Source organism: Thermobia domestica, chromosome 8, assembly GCF_964235325.1.
Source record: "Thermobia domestica chromosome 8, izTheDome1.hap1.1, whole genome shotgun sequence".
Classification (NCBI taxonomy): Eukaryota; Metazoa; Arthropoda; class Insecta; order Zygentoma; family Lepismatidae; genus Thermobia; species Thermobia domestica.
In genome coordinates this window covers 190,510,505-190,528,984 of record NC_137461.1, presented here as the reverse complement: position 1 = coordinate 190,528,984, position 18,480 = coordinate 190,510,505, and the positions used below count along the sequence as shown (strand labels likewise).

The window sequence follows — 18,480 nt, the reverse complement described above, 5'->3', positions numbered from 1 at the left end:
TCTACGAAGTAGCTCTTGTGCATCAAATAGAGCATAAATAGTACTTTTCTTATTACAAAGAAAACTTTTTTTCACATTTAGCACACATTTTAACTGTTTGTTTGTTGAGAAATTGAGAGCATATCGTTCTAATGTATAATCTTTCTAAAATGTAATTCACATTATGTAATTTCTTCTTCCTTTAAATTAAAAATAATTCAAATAAGTGTAATGAAAAGTGTAAACGTAATCCTAATGCAAAAAATGTAAATAATAATAATAATAATAATTATTATTATTATTATTATTATTATTATTATTATTATTATTATTATACAAGTTCATAATTAATGTGTAAAAAACAAAAAGAATATTTCATTTACAATATGTTATACTACATTATTATTATGATGATATATTTAATTTCTCTTTTAAATTTTATTAGTTGATAGAAAAAAGAAAGTAATGATATTAATATTTTATATGTGAAGGGGGTAAAGTGAGTTCGCATGCTTGTTTATTGCACTTTGTATTTATAAATAAAGTAGCTATTCATCTCATATTTAATAATGGCACATGTTAAGGTGTGAAAAGTTTTGCAATGTTTAGGATATTTAAAGAAAAACAAAGTGTATTAAGAAGTCACTCTAGTGCAAACTGAGTCAAAATAAGAATGAAGTTAACGGTTTGTTTAAATTTATTGCTAGCTTTCGGTAGACATATTTCAAATTTTATCTTCAGTTGCATTATAAACAACTTGAAATCCACGTGCAATAATGCAAGAGGTATTGCTATATTTATTAACTCGTATAAGTTGTTAAAATTAAAAATGTGGGAACGTGAGTGGGATAATCATGTGAAAGAAAGAAGTAATAAGTAGACTTTATTAAAATTCAATGTCATGACGTTGTTGATGACTTCGTTCGTAGAAATATTTATATTGTGGACATGTAATTAGGTATATATTTTGTTCATGAAACTTATATTTATCCATCGCTTCAATCCATTACACATTAAAAGATGTCGACGAAAATGACAAGTAGGAGTTACAATTGAGAATTCTACTTTAAATACCCTCATGTAGATGACTATCGAAATTCACCACGGAGCGCTCTTTCCAATAGTTTAAAACATTCTTAATAATAATAAAGACTATTTTTCTCATGAATGTTCTAATTTTTAAGATACGTTACATTAACCTTCGAAAGAAGGACAATTTTCAGCATGTGATCATTCAAGAATACCTTTCATTGGTCCGAGTTTTTAAAAAAGGACGTGATTCATATTTTTTTTTTTTTAAAAAAAAAGGATATTTACTATCTTTCAAAGAGTGTGATTCTAAGGAAAGCAAGGGTCGATGAACAAAATAAACAATAATATGAGGCAAAAAGAAATCTCAGACGTTTGTAAAAGAAAAAAGAATGAGAATGATTAATAAATTGGGAATTCAACTCATATTTTCCAAATGTCCTTTTAAAAAAGTTACCCGTACCACAATCATAGCGGTTTATCACATAGTCATAATTTTCGTATGTTCGCTAGTTTTATTTCGCGTTTTCTGTACGGTAATTGTGCAGAGATTTTCTTAATGTAAGATTTTTTTATAAGATTTCGTATTTGATAATCTATTCTGGTGTTTCTTTTAAGAATGTAAAATTTCCTCGGTCTCGACGCTCCTGATAGCAGCCTTGCATACGCCAGTTTGATTATACTCATCATTATTTATAAGCCGGTTATCTTAAGAGGTGGTTTCGTTTGAATTAAATAAACCAGCTTTAAGCTAACAATGTACTTATTTTGATAAAAGTTCACTTTGTGGCTGTAAGAAGTCATCCGTAAAAGTAGCGGCAAGGCAAGGTCATATCAGGTTAATGTACTCGAATTGGCACCTGATTCCGAACTCAAAAACCCATTTACATCGCCTATCTTTTACTTATAAACCTACACACACACACACAAATAACGTAATCGAACGTTCGGATTAAAATTTATCACAGTACAATACATTATAATTTCTAGACGTCCGCCTGCGTTCCTTTTTTATGTTAATCACGACATCAAATGTTATACCCTTTTTAATATATCTTTTATAGTCAGGTTTTGATACTCTTTTTGAATGTAATTTTATTTCAGAATTTTTAATTCTAACGTCTTGCTTAGTGGGAGGTTTATACTTTCTTTTGATTTTTAAGGATTTTGGTCTACCAAAATCACTGGCGTCTCTGGCATGTAAAATGGGGGGGGGGGATTCAAAGAAAGTGATTTAAATGGTACTATCTACCCTAACTTGTTTATTATCTTTCGATTCCATTTGTTGCCTTTCTGTTTACCTTCACGGACCCCCTAAGGTATATTAAGAACACTGTTATAATTGTTTCGCAGCCTGAATATTATATTCCAAATAAATATAATGATTATTATTTATATGTTATTCTGTCGTTAGTAAATAAATTAAATTAGAAAAAATATTGAATATTTTGTACTCCAAAATATTGGAGAGGATGCGTCCCCCTCGTCCCCCCCCCGCCAGAGACGCCCATGACCAAAATTCCTTTTATAGTATATTTGCCCTGTCGTTATTTCCGTCCGTCCAAAAAGAATTCTCTTGGCGTTCAAGTCAGAACCATTCCAATAAACTGGAAGGTTTCCAAGTGTTTCGTTTAAATCAAACATTTTTTGTAGATTTAGAAATCAGAGACTGGCCTATTGTATTTCCCTCATGTCAGAAATTTTGGATAATGTCAGTCCACCTTCTCCAATCCCTTTATATGAAATGCACCCTCAATTCAAATGTTTATATATCTCTCTGCGACTAGGTAGGAAACAAATATTTTACTACTTTTATATGCGTGCTAAGGAATTGCTTTGTTAGACCAGTGCAAAAGTACTGCTCTAACAGTACTAGTCTACCAGTACTTTTCGCTGAACCTTCTGAAGTCATCCTCGTCGAATTTGAAGCACAATTCGATTTCACGTTTACTTGCTCTGTAGTTAATTTAGTTTAGAGTAAGTATGAAAGTTAAGATGTTTGTATGTGCCGTTGTGCAGATATTCTATAGTTAAGCACAAAATAAGTACCTTTTGATATGATCATTTAAAATATTTTTTGTGAATTTCGGAAACGCATTGAAAATGTTCACTCGCTCTCTAGTCAATTTTAGAAAACATATATCGGAGTAAAGAATTCTTTTTCAGATTTATAGAGGGTTTGCTTTGTCGCTTAGTAGAATATAAATGCTTCCTAATTTTTAACTTGGAAAAAGTATCAAGAAATGAGTAGTAGAATAGTTAGTGTCATTTCTTATTACATAATCTTAGTATTTTCTTATTTCATTTAATAAGATTCGTCTCAGAATATCTTACTCGAAAGTTTATTTTTCAATGTTATCCAGTCTCAAGAAAATCCACGGACACAATATTGTCCACCAGAATCTCACATGGCCAGGAATCGAAGATAAAAACCTCGTGTTAGAGGTGTACACTTCACCATTGAGCCGATACTGCTCTACTATTGAGCGAGATTACTAATTCAGTATCCTACAGTATTAACGTATTGTGAACCTCCTCCCTGCCCAAAAGCATGGGAGAACTTTCAGGAAGGCTTTAACAGAATGCTGAAATATCTCCAGTTGTATTTGATGTTTATTATTATTATTATTATTATTATTATTATTATTATTATTATTATTATTATTATTGGAAAGAATTAACACTCAAATACCAGTTAAAAATATTTCATTGGACAGTATATCCTTTGACAATGTGTTACAAATTAGTTTCGTTTTGTTCAAAATTTATATAGAGAATTGCAACCATTTCAACATTTGATACAAGATATTGATTGTACTAACATTTTCTATAACGAATATGGTATCTAAATATTTATAAACATTACGTAGGTATTTTATGCTACATATTACATCTACACCCCACGCTTCAGTGAAAAAGCGAATACCACTGGTACGAGGTGTCCCTGGTTCAATACCCAGACATCTGAATTTGTAATGGACAACATATATCCGTGAGTTTTCTTAAGATGATTCTGTTTCCTCTCACACTCCAATTATTTAATATTCATTCACTTTCATTAATCATCCATCTGCTTTAACTTAACAGCAAACTACATAAAACTAGAAATTTCATTTTACTTTGTGGTTACGGTGGCTCAGTGGTAGAGCTTTCAGCTCTGGTGCGTGGGGTCCCTAATTCGATCTCAGCTCGCAAAGTGAGCTTTGTGGTTGACAAACATCGTGTGCGTGGGTTTTCTCGAGGTTCTCCCGTTTCCTCCCACTTTCTTTACTCCACCATTTCATACATTTCTCACCACCACCACCTCTCTTAGTTTCGATGCATAACCATAGGACGTTAAACTAAATATTTCATTTCATTTTACTTTATTTTTACAGCGTCTTCCTCAATCATTCAAGAGGTTCCAGCTTTTATGATCGAAGAATATCTTCATTCGACTTTCTTTGTATTGTGATATACACAAACATATCTGCATTAGTATTCACACTTTTGATTTCCTTCGTAAGAACTAAAGAACTGTGACACCCTCACAAACTGAGAAAAAATACTGCTACATTCAGATTTTTCTATGTTAGTTTTCCTTTCACCAGTTTGAATGCATCGATTACGATTTGTAAATGAAAAGACATCATGATAATAAACATTTCATGTTAGGAAATTATCCTTTCTCCTTGGCATGCTGCTGATATTGAGAGGATAATCAAGTTAAAAGAAAAAAAGGTTCTACAACTTACTCAACAATGAACTGCTTTATGTGTGGTGACACATTAATTTGTTGGCTCTTGCTCCGGAATCTGGGTCTGCGTCTGATATGCTTCATTGTGTTTCCACCTCACAAAAAGAAAGAAAAAATCCCTGTAGTGTTACGATAAATCATCATAAAATAATCAAACCATTTAATTAGAGTGCTAACAGGCACATCCCGTAGCTATGCTTATGTCAAAAATATACCATTCTGAATCTCAAAAAAGACAAAATACAAATAGTAAATAATTTTTCATTCAATTCACAATTCAGTGAACTATATATGGCAAAGCATGGAATTCCAGTTGTTCACCAACATCCTTACTCTTCAGTCCTTGCAATTTCTGGTTGTATCCGAAATTAAAGAAAACATTGAAAGGATCTCGTTTTCAAAGTAGAGAACGATAATGTACAACAGGGGGGGGGGGGCGGAGGTAAACACTATTCCAAAAGAAGTTTTCCAGAAGTGTTTTCGACAGTAGAAAGATGGTTGGGGTAAGTGGGTAGAGGCGCAAAGATACTAATTTGAAGCGGATCGAGGTCCGAATTCGGTCATGTAAGTAATATATTTTTCCCGACCAAAGGTCGGATACTTTTTAGACAGACCTCGTATTTACGCATATTACTCTCTGGTAGAACAGAAGGAAAATAGATTTTCCTATAAGCACAGATCCGAGGGACACAAGGATCTAGGATTATTTTTTGACAGTCTCTGGAAAGCAGTCTAGGTTTTGTGACCAGAATTTTACCTTTGTAGATTGATCTAGCTAATGTTGTATAACATTATTAATAGGTAAATATTAACAACTGAGGATCCTACGGACTGCACCACTGTTGAAATATAAAATAAATAACTTATACGACTAAAATGTGTTTAGCATATTCTTAATAATTATGTATTAAGACACTAGGTATTTAGAAAGACACTAAGCGTCACAACATTAAACACCACCACAGTTGATACATTAGAATTAATATATTTATTTTAAATAACTAAGAAACTCATTTTGAAGTTAAAAACAACGATCTATAGCTAAATCATGACCCCAGTCTAACTTTGGCATATGCTTTTCAATCTTCTATCTTGCCGTCCTCAGCTAGAATAAATTTTTGTGTGATTTTTAACGTCTTGTAACTTGACTTGTAAATGGACCTCAAACATGAACTTTATGCACCTGTTCAATACACAACAGAGGTTTTTTCTGTCAAAATCTTAGATTTTAAAATTTTTCCGAATAAAGATACAGTGTGTATTTTTTTAAAAAAGAAAATTTAGTTTTGAAACAACATAACTTGTAAAAAACTGTAACTCAGTGTTTTTTATTTTTATTTTTTTATTTATTTACTAGTATAAAGCTTTTGGATAGCTACACATCCTCAGAGAATTAAGCGTGAGATTACATTTCTTCTTGGGGCAATATGCCTTGGAACATTGCAAATCGGTCAATTTCAAATGTTTGGGTTATTTGTGTGCAAATCTCATTAAATGTGTAATCAACATAAAATGGCCTGTTCTCTCCTAAGAAATGGCCTATTTTTATCAATCCAGGATTCACCAGTTCTTAGGAAGTTAACGCAATGACCCTATAAACCGAAGAATCAGGACGCAATATCAAACGAAAATGTCTGCTATTGGAGTTGGGAAAGCGATAAAAAAAAATATTTTTGGACTCTGTAATCATGTAAATATCCACAAACCAATTATTTTTTCTCTGGTACATTTGACATAGATAGACTCATATATATCGTGTTTGTGTGTGTCTTAAATATAGAAAGCGAGGCTTTCCTGTAAACAAGTTTATTTATTACCGCAACTTCATCCGTATTTCGTTTCTTTTCTGTATTTTTTTTACTATTTCTTCTTGAAATCAACTTATATGAACAAATTTATCCGACGGAACATTTTCCCTACCTACCCTGAAATCGTCATGTGATGTGTACAGGAGTGAAATGTTATTGAAATATTTTTAGAGCGTTGTTTTTAGGTGTAATTATACCGGTAACAATAAATATTATTTTAAGATAATTCAAGTGATTTTCAGTTTGAAGGAATTGTCTTTTTGTTTCCTACTTTTGTTGCTTTGCTGAGTTCATTGAAATTTTTATTTTACAATGTATCTTATTTCATTGTCGTAGTCGTCCTAACCCTTGATAAAATCATTTTTATCACTGTTTCTTTCCAGGCAATGAATCTCTTGTATTCTTTGAGAGACGTGGAATTTGCATCTGTTACAAATCGTAGGATGTCTCCTTTAAGAGCGTGGTTGTGTTGTCATGGAAATTCATCGTTAATTAAATTTAATCAACTAGAAGTCTGTGGCTTCAATCAACCTTTGATTTTCCAAGCTGAGACTCCTATGCGAACGTTTGTGGCATACATAGATCCTGAAAACAAATTTTCTGTTACAGACAAGCTTTCTCAGGTAGGTAATACTGGTTAAATAAAGAAAGATCCACAAATGTTCCTGTAGAATGTACTGTCAGTATTTGTTTTCACATACATATTCCTGTGGAAACCAACGATAAGGTTTCATTCGTCGGCAAATACCAATCAACTTTTTTTTGGATTATTCTCATTGTCTTATACCCGATTTTATTTCCATGAAAGTACTTGAAATGTGTTGCGAACCATTAGTTTGGGCATCTCGTTTCAGATTAGTGTAGAATATAGAAATAATACCCATATTCTGCTACATGATTATGCTCGTAATGTAAATTGCAAACCATTAGCATACCGAGAAGGAACGTACCTCTGAAGAAATAATCATATCTTTAGAGTAATTTCAACGAGACGATATGACAAAAGTATTTGTTGTATCATATGAGACGAAAAATCTGCCACTCTCAGTCTATTGATAGTACAAATTAGCTAATATCCGCGGGTAATATTTTGCGCTGGAACCTTCCATACTTTTGCGCAAGAACGAATAGATATAAACGTTCCGTGGCAGATTTAAAAGAGGTGATGCCTCCTAAAAGGGAAAATACCATTCACTTTTTTTTTAATATAACGACAATTCATTCATTCTGTCACTATATTAGACCAATACTCTGCCGTCAGTTTATTGACACTACAAACCAGTTAATATCTCCAATCGTTACAGCGGGTAATATTTTGTACCCTCTTGGAGCCTCGCATCCCTTGTTCAAAAATGAATAGGTATGAACCGTCCGTGTCTCAGCGGCAGATCCAGAAAAGCACACGCTTCCTATAATGTACACAAGACAAGAGTAACTTCTCTGTTAATATATTAAACCAATTTATTTTGTACTACAAACTTGCTAACATTTCCAATATTACAGTGTATAATATTTTGCGTCCCTCCGAATCTATCATTCTATTTTGCAGGTCCAACTTATTGAAAAAATTGTTAGAATTATTCGAGTTATTTTATTTTTGATGATGAGCCCACCATCCCCAGTCCCAAAATTGCCATATACCTTCGCAGATTGGCCAGATATATATATTTAAGAAACAAAAGTTAGGACTTGAAACGAGGCGATTTTATTATAAAATCCGTAGAACGGAAAGTATAATAGAGTAAGTTTCGAGAAGAAAACATGCGTATTTCTACAGTTAACTCCTTTAAAACTTTCAGGCACCGTTGCTGTTTCAGCAACATTCCCAGCATATATCTGAACAGGCTTTCTTTAGATACAATTCTTTCCTTACACTTGAAAATTTTTCGGTGAGTTACAAAATTTCAAATAGTGAAACAAACTAAACTAAATTTTGTAAACAAAAGTTTTCAAAAAATTTTCAACAAGTACAAACAATTTTCAAACTAAAATACCTAATCAATAATTGTAAAGTTTTCAATCATTGAAAAATGTTCAAACTTGAAAAATAAATAAAAATTAACTATTTAAAAATGTAAAAAATAACAAAAGGTTTCAAAAATAAAATTTTAAATTTAAATGTAATAATCATTTTTTTAAACCCTTTAAATTAGTGCAACACTCTTTAAACTAAAAAATAGTCAAAAAATTTTAAAAAGCTTTAAATGAGTGCAAAAATTTTCAAACCCTAACGTATGTAAACAAGGGTGTTCATTTTTTTTAATGCTCAACCAATGAAATTGCACCAAGGACAGCTTTTCAGAATTGATAAACTATGAGTTGTGACTAAAGTTCAAATTGTCAAATTGTTGTTACATATTGTGCAGGAAGTTGACGATATCCCAGATGCTCAGTTTACACGGTAAAATGAAGATAATTGAAGATTTTGGCTAACACGTAAGTCTCGGGAATTTGATGTATTGGGATAAGATCTAGGTTTCTTTTATAGAAAGTTAATAATTACAAAGAGAAAACAGAACAGATAGTTGATGGGCTAAAAGAAAAAGTAATTTGATAGGATATATCTAAGGGAATAGGAAATTTAGTATAGTACGCTCGAGGTAAATCTGCTTCTCTCGTTCCAATGAATTAAACTCTTAACTGCTTAGATGGTTTCGTTTAATGCACAATCAAGGTTCCCATATCTACTCACTACATTTGTCATTCTCAGGACAAAGAAAAGCGTACAAATTCTCGGAAACGTAATATTACAACGCATGGAAACTTTCTCTATCAATTAACAACTTAAAAGTCAACTTATCGTCGTCGTTATGTACTTTTCACAAATGAAATGTCGTTTTATAGAGTGTTTAATGAGCCATTCCGTCAGAAAAACTCTCCCAACTTTCTGATACGAACTCCTATCTCACATTCAGCCTCGGAAGCTCTCGGCTTTCCTCTCTGAATAAACCTGGGAGACCAGAAATCAGATACGTGGAAATGACTGTACTTAGAGGTAAAGAACCTGGTGCAGTCTTAGAAACGTGAAGTGGGAGTATACGTCTGTTGGTTTTATTTTGAAATATGCAAAGTTAACTGAATGAAAAATAAATTGTATACATGTTACTTGTCTGGAGCGTTGATCATCATCAGGTATTTCAAAATTAATTATCAGTAATAGAATTGACTGTCTATTTCAGAAATTTATATCATAATTGTTTCTATATCAAATTGTAAATGCCTTAATATCGCATCGCGTATGTATATAAAAACAATACACTTTTATACATCATATCTTTCTTTACATCACAAGGTTTTAATAATTATCTATCATGTTTCATGTATTTTTTTACACCAATGACCCTAGACTGTTATTTTGTCGTAACTACAATCATAATGTTTAGCTAATTTCCGCACAAAAATATTGAAACGTATCAAAAAATTCTTTCTTAAGTTATAAAAAAGTTTGAAATTCTTAAAATTAAAATTACAAAGTCATCAGCCAGTCGGTTTGTACCAAGGATAGTTTTTCACTAGTGTCTTTAGGAGTTTTGACTAATGTTCAAAATGTAAAAGTTATTGTTCAATATTAGCTGGCTTTAGTAATTACATATATCGTTTCAAGTCGTAAATTTTGCTACCGATGATCTTAAACTGAGTCATATGTACAAAATTAGGTATCAAAAATTTTAAGAGTTGTCAAAAAAATTTAAGAAAAAATTTTGAAACCTTGTTCAAAATTTTAAACAAATATCTGAAAATGATCACCCAATGAGATGCATCAAGAATAACTTTGTACCAGTGCCCTTAGACTATATATAAGCCATAAGCACAATTCTGAGATTCAAAAATTTTTAAACTAAAATTTTAAAGTCAATGATTGAAGAAATTTTTCAAAGTAAAAATTTCAGAAATCAGATTATAGTGTGAGTAGTAACTACAATACTAAGGTTAGAAAATTATCAGACTAAAAATTTTACCAAAAACTTCAAAAATTTTGAAAACTTTTAAACAAAGATTTGAAAATGATTAGCCAATTAGATTGCACAAAGAATAACTTTGTGGCTTTCACTTTAGACTGAGTGAGTCTTAACTACAATACAAAGATTCAACAATTTTGAAACTAAAATTAAAAAATCAAACAGTGATTGGAAAAAATTAAACGAAATTTTTCAATATTTTTTTTTTTATTTTAAGCAAAGATTTGAATGCGATCAGCCAAACATATTGTATTACGAATAATTTTCCACCAATGATCTTAGGCTCAGTATGAATCACGGCTACAAACTAGGGATGGCCGGATCCGAAGATCCGGATGTGATTGGGTCCGGATCCTTTGGATCCGGATCTCAGGTTTCGGATCTGGATCCGGATCTTGGATCTCGGATCTGGATCCGGATCTCGAATCTCAGATCTGGATTCGGATCTCGGATCTCGGAACTGGGTTCGAAATTCGGATCTGCATCCGAAATCCGGATCTCAGATCTTGATTCTTATCCAAACCCACATCCCACCCAAATTGTGATAAACTTGAATATCAAAAATTCACCGAAAGTAATTTCACGAAGTCCTGACAGTGAAGAAGAAAACAGAAAATTAAGACGGATATTGACAAGTCTATTAGTCTCCTTCATTCTACACTAAAGATCAAATGCTTGCCTTACTAAAAAATAATCTGATTTGACCCGGATGAGAATTCGATTCTCGAATCTAGGTCCACCCGGTTGCAGGACCGAGATGAAATACACACATATTTATATTTGAAACTGGAATACAAAACTCGAATATTTAAAATTCCTCAATACACCTATTTCTTTGACAGTTAAGAAAACAAACAGTTAAGACAAGTATTGACTAGTTTTTACGTATATTTATCTTGCTCAGTCTGCTCTAAATATCAAATGTATACCTTACAATTAGATTTAATAATTATTTAGTAAATCACAATATGAGCACAGAGAATAAACTATGAATTTTGGTGCCCCTTATCTAGATTTGAAATTTCGGATTCATAGATAGAATCAGGCTGAAAGATAAATATTTGAGATCTGGACACCGAAACAAGTGCTAGTACCAAGGTAATGCGTTTACCAAGATAATGCGTAGCAGTTTTACCTAGGTAATGCGAGCGGAAGGCGAGCACTAATTCCGCATGTACCGGTACTTTGGGGAACACGAGAAACTAAAAACAGATAAATATTCTTTTTCAGGTGCAAGTTGTGCTTTAACATGACTTTTCATGAGTGTTGTGTTCAAATACGAAAACTGTAATGGCGACTTGTTTGAAATAAATGCCTTTTCTTTTTTAGCAATAAAGTTAGGCACATTGAATAAAAATTAGCAAAGCACATTTCACTGATTAGAGTGCTGGTTCTTATGGAAGCTTTCACACTGAACCGAAGATTTCCTCATGTGGGTATCGGATTGCCACAATTCACCTTGCTGAAAAACGTGGTTTATCAGGAGGTCGGCCAAGATTCTTTTGGACTTAGCCTGTAGACTGCTTCTGGTCTCAATTATTCCCATATAACAAGAGTAACCATATATAAAGTTGGTTCGAAATTATTTAAAATATCACTAATTGACCTTAAGGGGATAATCACGATTTAAATATTCGTAAATCAGAAGAGATGTAAAAGTTAAACGTTAAAATAAATCCGATAATTCCTAATGCAACCTAATGATAGCAATAAAACACCTTATGTAACATTTTCAAAGCTAAGATTAACAGTTCTGTTGCTGAAGAGGGTTTATGGCAACATAGAATATTATAAATCCAATTATCATAAGTAGTACCTCTGATAACCCCGCATTTCAAATCACCATCGCCCTTCATCCTGACAAGTGGGCAATTCACTTACCCACAATGACTTTTCAGGCATTCCAGTGACATCAATATCTCAGTTTGGGTTTGGGACCATGCTTCGGTGAACCTTGACTATAGAGAATCAGAACTTATTTCTGTATTAGACAATGTGGGTAACTATAGCTTTTCGTCTATAGAAGACAGAGAGCGTGCCTTAGATGCCCGTGATCATGGGTTCAATTCCCGGAGAGGCACTCAACAATTTCGATGTTGACCCAGCATCGTGAGGACAATTGGGGAGTTATCTTAAGTAAGAGGTAGCGGACTGCAGTCTAGAAAGCCGGCATTAGGGACATCGGGTGTCGATGCGTTGACTACACATCCCCACATTGAACGTAAGTCCGCTGGTAGGAACCAAAGGACTGTCGTGCCAAGAATTTAGTTTGTTTTAATTATCATAAATGGCTTCTTTATTATTAAATTTTATCCAATATTTTCTTATCAACTAGTTTGGGAAACTAACTCAGAGCTAGCTACTTGTTTTCTTTTTAATTCATGTTCATAGTTAGCACAACTAATCACTAAGGAAAAACAATCTTTTCAATAAAATTCGCCTTGCGACTTTCGTAGCTCTAAGTTTAGTTATTTTTAGTTTTCTTTTTTTTCAAGTGTAAGGGTGGTTTATCATTTTGCCCTCGCTTACCCTATTCTTTTTTCTAGTTTTACCTATGTTTCTTTGCACGGACATTGCGCCTATACGCACGTGCTTAGTGTGTTCGTTTACAAAAGCTGGCCATTTTCCTGCCACTATAGAAAGTAAGAGTGCACTCACTGTATCAGAGAAATATTAATTGACGTATGTAAGTGAATATATCTGTGACGAAGTCATAATTACTCAGTTTTTGCATCGTACATAGTTTCCTCATCCTTATTAATCTCTTCACCCCCGCTTCCTGAATTCCAGTTCTAGTATTCTTTCTTAATGGGGGACTGATGTCTCATGTAGGCTTATTAACTATAGCATCAGCAATAAGGAAAGTACGGTTTAATTTGCACTAATTTTAAAACATTACGTTAATTAAATAATAATAATAATAATACGGAGCGAGCTCAGGCTACTAGTAAGGATTCTTGCTTCGCAATTGGATAATACCGGGTTCGAATTCGGAGACCAGCCATCCTGACTGAGGATTTTCCAGGGTTGTTCCTCAGTTATACTGGGCAAATGCTAGGTTAATACCTTGATCTAAGGCTCTGGAGACCTTCCTTTCATTTCTTTTCCAATGTTTTCATCTGTTGATTACTACAGTGTAAAATGGCCTCTGAGGATGTATCTAGTAGCTTATAGTAAATAAACTATAACGACTTAATAAATCTTCACGAAACGTGTGGGTTAACTTAACTACAGCCTTACAGTCCCAATAGATAGCTAAAGTTTTAATATCAATTTCCTGACTTTTATATACTATTTTCATATTGTTTCAGCTTTCAATTTTCTCATGTATGTTCCCACCGAGAATTGAACCTGAGATCACATGAACAAATGCGAATATGTTGAATATTTTTGAACACTTTAATATACAAAACACAAAACGCTTCAATGATACGATGCATGGATATGTTTTGGTTACTTCCTGCAATGTATGATTAAAGAAGCCAGGAGGGTGAAGAAAAAATAACAAATCTCTTATATTTACTCCTTCAACAAACTCCTGACCTCAGAATGGCAAGCCATTAGTTAGGTAACAAAGTCATACAACGAACACAACCAAATCACTCTTCTGAAATTCTCGTGTGTATGTTTAAAAATCTACTGTTGTTCCACGCCAACCAGTCTATATTTTTTGTTGTATATACCTTCGAAATGAAAGATATTCATTATTACATTTGTTGGTGGTTGGACTCGTGAGTCAGAAGCTACTATTAATAAAGAGTTTGTTTTGTCTACTATCCCTGCGATTAGAAGGGTCTTATATAAAAGATGTATCATTTGTATATGAGAAAAGAAGAAAGTTTATTTTTTAAGAATAAAATAAATATTTTCAATGTGAAGCTAACATTAAGTTTCGAAGATGAGGCTAAACAGAAGAATTTGTTACCATTTACATCAGTTTTCAGACAGTTCACTATACTCTGAAATGAGAAGAAATCAAACTGGGAAACATTTTAGTAAAGAGACTTCGACAGAAAGTGCAACATGTAAATATTGCAAGGTTAAAATAAAATAAGGAACAAAGGTAACACAAACGTGTTATGGAAACATTTATAAGCAAAAAAAAAATCTTTCAGTTTTACGTCCCACAGTTATGCCGGTTAGGCTAAAAGAGACGGTGATTATGAGAGATGAGTAAAATGGTGGAATGAAGAAAGTGGGAGGAAACGGGAGAACCCCGAGAAAACCCACGAGCACGGTGTTTGTCCACCACAAAGTTCACTTGGCGGGGGCTGGGATCGAACCCGGTACCCCAAGCACCAGAGGTGAACGCTCTACCACTGTGCCACCGCGCCCCCACATTTAAAAGCACAGCAACCTACTATATCAGTGTATCCTTAAAAAAATTGTTTTAACGAATTTTAAATATTCAATTTTATCATCACAATTTCAGATGCAGGTTTGGATAGGAATCAAGATCTGAGATTCGAATTTTGGATTCAGATCCGAGATCCGGATCCAGATCTGAGATCCGAATTTCGGATTCAGATCCGAGATCCGGATCTAGGTCCGGATCCGGCAAGATCCGGATCCGGGATATCCCGATCCGAAAATTTTTGGCCATCCCTACTACAAACCCTAAGGTTCAAAGTGTAAAAAAGTGTTATTTCAAATAATTTAAAATAGTACTTTGTATAAGTAATTTCTAAAACAATCGTTATTGTATATCAATCATTTTAATACTTGGTTATGGGCTTCATACCTTAAATTTCAATTTCAAATCCAAAATTTGAAGTTAATCAGAGGCTGTGATGAACTAATGAAATTGTACCAAAAATAAATTTACACGAATAACCTTTGACTACAAGAGCTCCTCCATGGCTAAGAGGTTAGCTACGCTCCTTTGGCGTGCGAGACTCGAATTCGATTCCCGGCGGGAGCTTATGTATTTCGGATTCCACATTAATCAGTAGGTCCACGTCTCATATAGTCTCGCTGCTGCTGACTTTTCTTCAACTAAACTTCAATCCTGGTTCAAAGTGTGACTTTGTAAATCAGAGGCTGAGATAAACCAATCAGATTGAAGTAATGACCTAATAATGTGTATTGTGTGTAACATGAAAAGTGTTAATACATTACATCAAAATCCTTAAATTTGAATTTTGGCAATATTTTTACCCATAAAATGATATACATTAGACCTTCCAAATTTACAAAATGTATATAGCTAATTCCTAGAAATAAATTATGAATTTTTTGACAAGTCCAAAATTTCTTCAAAATTTACAAAATATATATAGCTGTGTCCTAAAGAACAATTACGAATTTTTATTTTTTGACAAGTCCAAAATTTAAGGGTGGGCCAAAGGTACTTCTCCTGAAATTTAAGAAGAGTGTCTCGAGGTACTTATGTTCAAAGAAAGACAATGCGACTTTATATTCATGCATATGATCATATGTTACGATCTATCGCAGTAAACAGTAAGTACAACATTCAAAATTCGCGCCTCATGCTATTTCATTTTTCCCGCTTTACCCATTAAAGAATATAAATTAGACCAGCTAAATTTACAAAATGTATATAGCATAGTCCTAGAGAAGAATTACCATTTTTAATTTCTTGACAATTCCAAAATTTAATAGTGGAGGAAAGGTACTCCTCCCAAAATTAACGAAAAGTGTCTTAAAGTACTTATGTCCAATGAAAGACTGTGGGACTTGTATTCATCCATATGATCATATGTTACGATCTATCGTAGTAAACAGTAAGTACAACATTCAAAATTCGCGCCTCATGCTAATTCAATTTTCCCACCAAACCTTAAAATTCCCGCCAAATGTAAAGTGTTACTTTTGATAATTTTATACTCATAGGAGGAGACAAACAGGACCAAGCAAATTTACAGGAATATATATTCAAGTCCTAGAGAACTGTACCAATATATATTTTTAACAATTCCCAAATAAGAAGTGAGCCAATGTGCCTCTCCTAAATTTCAAAAGAAAAGCATCAGTGTACTCAAATCGAATGAGGAGTATTGACCCTTGTACTCATCAATGTAATCATATAATTCACTAAAGCCTCATCAAACGTGATATAGTATGCCAAAACCTCCAAAATTTGATTTTTTACGTTTTTTACCTATAAAAGGGTGGGCCGAGACAACATTTGCCAAATTTTGTTTCTTCACATTTTCCAAATTTAAGGGTGGGCCAATGTACCCCTCCAAAAATTTTAGATTTAGAGGGATGCATTAATATACTCATATCTTATAAAAGAGAAAGAACCCCTATAACCAGTTATAAAACTATATAATGTGATTAACTCTCATCAAAGAAGAGAAATAATTCAAAAACCTACAAATTTTGAATGGTTGGCAATTTTGTCAATAAAAGAGAACGAGATTGACCACCCAAGTTTACAAAAAATATTTGATCCCACAGAACATTTACGAAATTTTGTTTTCCACAATTTCCAATTTCAAGGGTGAGCCAATGTACCGTTCCCAAATTGTTAGATGGGTACGTCAATGTATCTATGTTCTATGAAAGGGAATGGAACCGTATACTCAACCATGTAATCATATAAGATATAAGATATAAGAAGATAAATTAGGTCAAAATCTCCAAAATTTGAATTTTTTGGCCATTTTTACTAATGAAAGGGAACAAGATGTAACTCATTAAGCTTACAGAGATACAGTCCGCAGCAAGAAATCTGCAACATGAGCATGTAAGTTTATTGCGAAACTACGTCTAACAGCGCAGAGAATCAACATAACGCCTAAGTGGCACGAATCACGCCAGGAGAAACCTCGGCGTCCTCCCCTGCGCACTTATTTTGGAGCAAGAGACTTCGTCGTTTCACAATAAACTTATATGCTCATGCTGCAGGTCTTTTGCCATGGACTGTACATACTCAGGTCCTATATTACCATACCAAACTTTTAAATTTGGCAATTGTCGAAAATTTCAGGGTGTGGTCCTATGTACCCCTCCTAAAATTCAGGAGTGAGTCGAGGTACCTCTGTCAAAATCGAGAGGATATCGACCTATTTGATCATATCACGTTATATCCCTCAGCCAATTAGAGCCAATTAAGGTTGGTTTAAAGGGACAAGTTTTGCCGATAGATGGCACTACAGTCTTCGTATCTCTCCCATGTATTTTTTACCTTTCACGAAAATTCACGATTTCTCTTACAACTTTCAACCTAGAGACTTCAAATTTTTGAAAAAGGAACTTCATAACCTATCGAAAGCAATAATTCGTGCCGATATTTTATTTAGAATTTTCTTCGTTGTTGAAATGGATATCCACACCTTTATATATACTAGGGATGGCCTAACCGGTTTTCGGATCTGAATGGATTTGGTTCTAGAAGATCCGGTTCCGAAACCGGGTTTTCGGATCCAGGTCGGGAACCAGTTCCTGAGATCCGGTTCCGGAACCGGTTCTGAATTTAGGTACGATGTCGTCTCGTAAGGAGGAACTCGTGAAAGTAATTGAACAGGTATTTTTGTGTGTAAGCTACAACTGATTTTATTTTTCGCAAACGAGTTCTGAAACAAATGGTGTAATACAAAATCACTACTGAACCTAAATGTCGGATATGTCTCATGTAGCCTGGGTGCTGCAAAGAGATACTTCTATCGAACCAACCAATTAACAAAAAATAATAATATTGCATGAAAATATGGTAGTTTGCTAATAATATTGCTATAAATCAATTTCTTACCTATTTACATTGCTGAATAACAAACACGGCCACCAAATATTTTAGACAAGTTATAGCTACCATAAAACCAATTAAACTTATCATACGAAGATAATGTAAAATGACGCGTGTACTCAAGCTGTTTCTCCTTAACTTCCTTAGATAAATTTAATTCAGCAGTTGTCTTGCCATTTTCAGAATTTCTAGTTTTTCGTTAAACTAATTTTTCAGAATTTCTATGAACGACAGTTAAAAGTTACATTTAATAAACTT

The 18,480-nt window shown here is 33.4% G+C and overlaps 1 protein-coding gene across 2 annotated transcripts in view; it reads left to right on the top strand.

Annotated features, from left to right (window-relative positions):
- CAHbeta (carbonic anhydrase beta) overlaps positions 1-18,480 on the top strand; it is a 197,355-nt gene that overhangs the window by 163,098 nt on the left and 15,777 nt on the right. For both annotated transcript variants that reach the window (XM_081769338.1, XM_081769340.1), the window contains exon 4: positions 6,936-7,175. In XM_081769338.1, coding sequence (XP_081625464.1) covers positions 6,936-7,175 — 240 coding nt within the window. The remainder of the gene's footprint in view (positions 1-6,935; positions 7,176-18,480) is intronic.